Source organism: Silurus meridionalis, chromosome 23 (genome assembly GCF_014805685.1).
Source record: "Silurus meridionalis isolate SWU-2019-XX chromosome 23, ASM1480568v1, whole genome shotgun sequence".
Classification (NCBI taxonomy): Eukaryota; Metazoa; Chordata; class Actinopteri; order Siluriformes; family Siluridae; genus Silurus; species Silurus meridionalis.
In genome coordinates, this window is record NC_060906.1 from 24873465 (window position 1) to 24877531 (window position 4067).

Genomic DNA, 4067 nt, shown 5'->3' on the forward strand with positions numbered 1-4067 from the left:
GTGCAGACGTCTGTCCATGTGACTCCTGTGTGCTTCTTGAACATCACATCTCAGGTTCTGTCCAATTGAGTTTGTCCACTTGAACCTTCACACACTCTCTTCATGCAGCTGACTTTGTGCACACGGGTTTGTCATGCTGGAACAGTGTTTAAATCTTTTTGTTCTAGTGATAAAATAGTAAATCTGCAGCAAACAAACACTTTCTAATTCTAATTCAAATATCATTGGTCACATACACATTCATACAGAGTACAACCAATCAAAATCAGACCCCAGTTTCAAAGCATCCAATCAGAGGTGAGTCTGAATCTGCTTTTACACTGCACACACGAGTTCACTCCCTCACTATCACTTCATCTGAACAGGAACAATGATCTCACTCTTTGTAGCTCTGTGTCTCTTTACATCAGGTCAGTTAGATTTTGTATATTTTTATATAAAATACATTAAAAATGATAAAATAATTTCAGTATATATTTGTGTTTATTACTGACATGCAGATGTTCGGTTTTGTTTCAGTGAAACCTTCTAACATCAAGGAGCTTCAGGTTCAGAAAGTAACGTGTGGAGAAAGTGTTACTATAAAATGTGACTTGTCCAGTGATAATGTTTCAGTTTGGTATAAACAGGATTTTGGAAAAGTTCCTCAGATGGTAGTGAGACGAGCTCATAGCCAAATCAGACCTGGTGAAGGATTTACAGATGAACGCTTCAGTATTAGTGATAATCAGTTTATTCTCACCATTAAAGACCTGAAAGAAGAGGATACAGGAACATATTTCTGTGCAGAAGTGCTGAAATCTTCACTAATCTTTGGATCTGGAACCCTTTTGATTGTTGAAGGTAAACAGTTTTACTCTGATAACCTGCTCCTGAACTCAAACTCATTCCAGATCAACACTTTATCTAGAATTCTCTCGAATTTCACACCACTGTTTATTTATAGTATTATTTTTACTAATTGATGTTAAAGCTGAGGAGATGAAACGACTTCCTCCGACTGTAACGCTGATGGAGAACGGAGACTCGCTCACACTCCAGTGTTCAGTACAAGAGTTTACTTCAAGCTGTGGAGACCAGAGTGTGTACTGGTTCAGACACGACTCAGGAGAATCTCCTCCAGGAATCGTTTACACTCATGGAGACGGCAGTGATGAGTGTAAGAAGAACTCTGAGGCTGGTTCTCCTCCACAGAGCTGTGTCTACACTCTCCCCAAGAGGAAGCGCCAGACCTCTGCTAAGGGAACGTTCTACTGTGCTGTGGCTGCGTGTGGACAAATCCTCTTTGGGAATGGAACTGAAGTTAAAGAAGGTGAAGGAGAAGGTAAGAGCTTTTATACATTTTCCTGTTGAAAACTCAGAGTCAGTTCCAGTGATACTGATCCAAATAATGGCTTTTTATCATTTCAGAAAAGATCCAGTGGAGAGTTTTAGTCTTAATCACCTCTAATATAATATCTTTTACTGTAATCATGGCTCTGGTTTGGGTTTTACTTCAGAAACAAAGAAAAGGTTTGTTTAGTTTTATGATTCATTTGAAGATGAATTTTGATCAGAATCACAAAAACACTTTTTCCAGTTCAGCATTAATGATATTTATGATTGTTGTTCTATAAAGGGGCTTCCACCAAACCTCAGAATAACACAGATCAGGTAATCCAGTGTTTACAAAATTACAAAATACCTTAAAAATACACCCAAAGTAAATATTTTCATCCACTCTGGTGTATAAACACCTCTTGTTCTTTATCAGGCTGATGATGAAGATGTCTTGAACTATGCAGCTGTGAGTTTTGCTAAGAAACCTTCATCCTCCAGAACATCCAGAGACCAGAGACATGAAGACGTTTATGCACAAGTTCAAATCAAATAGATCCAAAATAAAATAAATCCAGTATGATGGAGATGTATTGCTGTTAGTTCAAATATTTTCAGTCAAAAATGAATAAATAAATTATTTTGATTTTGTTTTTATTTTTATTTTTCTATTAGAAACTGTTTGTCATTGCAGTTTAACAGTGTGCATTATTTGCAATAAAAATTTTAGATTTTAAAATTATTTACAATAACTTTAAAGTAATTAATATAAGCTTTAGTTTATATGCTATTTATATGTAGCACCAAAAAAAAAAAAAAAGATTGTTTCTAAAATGCATTCTAATGATTTACATTGTGATTCTTTATTAAGAAGGTAAAGCTTTAAATTTAGCGTAGCATTGAAGAGATCATACACATTTGTGCTAATTAGAATAATTGCTTTAAAAGTAATAGTGAGACGGAGTAATAACTAACAATTGTTCATTATGTTTAACAAATAAACTCAATACATTTTATTCCAGATGCTGAAATAAACACAAATATGTACATTAAAGTGTAATACAGTAAGAAAAGATACTCACAAAAAAGAAAATATGAATTATATATTAAATTGAATAGTAAATCATTAATATGTGTAGATTTACACTGCAGTGTGTATAAGAGTTGAAGTAAACTGGTCTGATAAATGTATCTAACACACTGCTCTGGTTGGATTTCTCAGAAATCGGACTGCATGCAGCACAGTGTATATTTTCTGAAAATGATGTTGGACTCAGATGTACAGGAACAAGCAGTTTAATACTGTTATACATTATCATTATATACATTATATACGTTATAGATAAATGTTCAAACTACTGGCTTTAATTTTTCTCAGTTTCCTATTAATAATTGTATTTTTTTAATTATTATTATTATTATTATTGTGAAATTGTTTATATTCGTTATTATTAAATATTAGTATAGTACAAGTCAAACTTCTACATTAAACAGCTGATTCTTTAATGGACATCCAGAGAAAATACAAGCAGCAAGAAAAACATAAGATAAGTTTATGTTGTTGTTTATAATGTTTGAGAAGAAGGTCTGTCTAGCTCTGCCTAGTTCTACATTGAAAGCCTGAAGACTGTCCTTATAGATGCTATAATGTACTTCAAGTTTTGTTTTCTGCCACATACGTTCAGCTTTTCTGCATGTTGCAAAGGTGCTTTACGTCTGCCAGTGATCATCCTGACCTTAACTGGAGCTATACTATCAATAGCATCTTTAACTTTTAAGTTAAAACTTTCAAGAAGAACATCAACAGAGTCTGCTGATATGTTTGGCAACATTGATATAGCATTTATAAATACCTCACTGGTGTTTTCATTTATGAACCTTTTTTTGACAGACAGATCTAGCATCAGTGGCGGGACAGATCAATAAATCAAAGTAAACTCAGAAGTGGTCAGATAATGCTTCATCCTTGATAACAGTGAATTAAATCTTTAGACCCTTGCTAATAAGCAGATCAAGAGTGTGTCCCCGATTGTGTGTAGGACCTTGCACATGCTGGGTCAGATCAAAAGTGTTTAAAACATTAAGGAGTTCAATCGCAGTATTGTTTTCTGCATTTTCTATATGAATATTGAAGTCTCCAGGTATAACAAAACAATCAAATTCAGTGGAAATTATTGATAATAGTTCTGTGAATTCATCAGCATATGTTGGGGTGTATTTGGGGGGCCTATAAATAATTGTAAACAGAATGCGTGGTGTGCCTTTTAGAGCAATACACAAATATTCAAAAGAATTGTAATCACCAAGTAACACTTACTTGCATTGAAATGCATCTTTGAATAGAGCAGCTATTCCTCCACCTCTTCTAACAGCTCTACAGACACTTATGATAGTAAAGTTGGGTGGGGCTGATTAATTGAGGACTGTAGCGCTGCATATGTCATCTAACCAGGTTTCATTTAGAAACATTAAGTCCAGGTTGTTAGTGGTGATAAGATCATTAACTAGAAATGATTTTTTCTTTAGTGAACGGATATTCAGAAGTGCTAACTTAACAGTAACTGGTTTTGGCCCTGTATCAATCCCAGAATGACGTCTAATAGGCAGTAGATTAGATAGAATTGCTGTGTGGCTGGAGAGGGCCTTCTTCACATCACTCAGGACAGAGATAGGGAAAGCTAAAGCGACATTGGGCTCCTGCTTGTTCTGTAAACATTTATGATTGTTACTGCTGTCGTAGCGGGGACCCA

At 34.7% G+C, this 4067-nt stretch overlaps 1 protein-coding gene across 1 annotated transcript; it reads left to right on the forward strand.

The window, feature by feature from the left end:
- The first annotated feature begins 246 nt into the window (after positions 1 to 246).
- LOC124376620 lies at positions 247 to 1881 on the forward strand. Its single transcript, XM_046835808.1, has 6 exons — positions 247 to 410; positions 520 to 843; positions 974 to 1324; positions 1411 to 1512; positions 1619 to 1653; positions 1754 to 1881. The coding sequence occupies exons 1-6, from the start codon at positions 371 to 373 to the stop codon at positions 1871 to 1873; spliced, it is 972 nt and encodes a 323-aa protein (XP_046691764.1). The 5' UTR covers positions 247 to 370; the 3' UTR covers positions 1874 to 1881.
- The last annotated feature ends 2186 nt before the right edge of the window (positions 1882 to 4067 follow it).

Coding starts and splice junctions, on each gene's coding strand:
- LOC124376620 (XM_046835808.1), top strand. CDS start 371: ATGATCTCACTCTTTGTAGCTCTGTGTCTCTTTACATCAG. Junction 411..519: donor TCTGTGTCTCTTTACATCAG/GTCAGTTAGATT, acceptor GTTTTGTTTCAG/TGAAACCTTCTAACATCAAG. Junction 1,654..1,753: donor CTCAGAATAACACAGATCAG/GTAATCCAGTGT, acceptor GTTCTTTATCAG/GCTGATGATGAAGATGTCTT.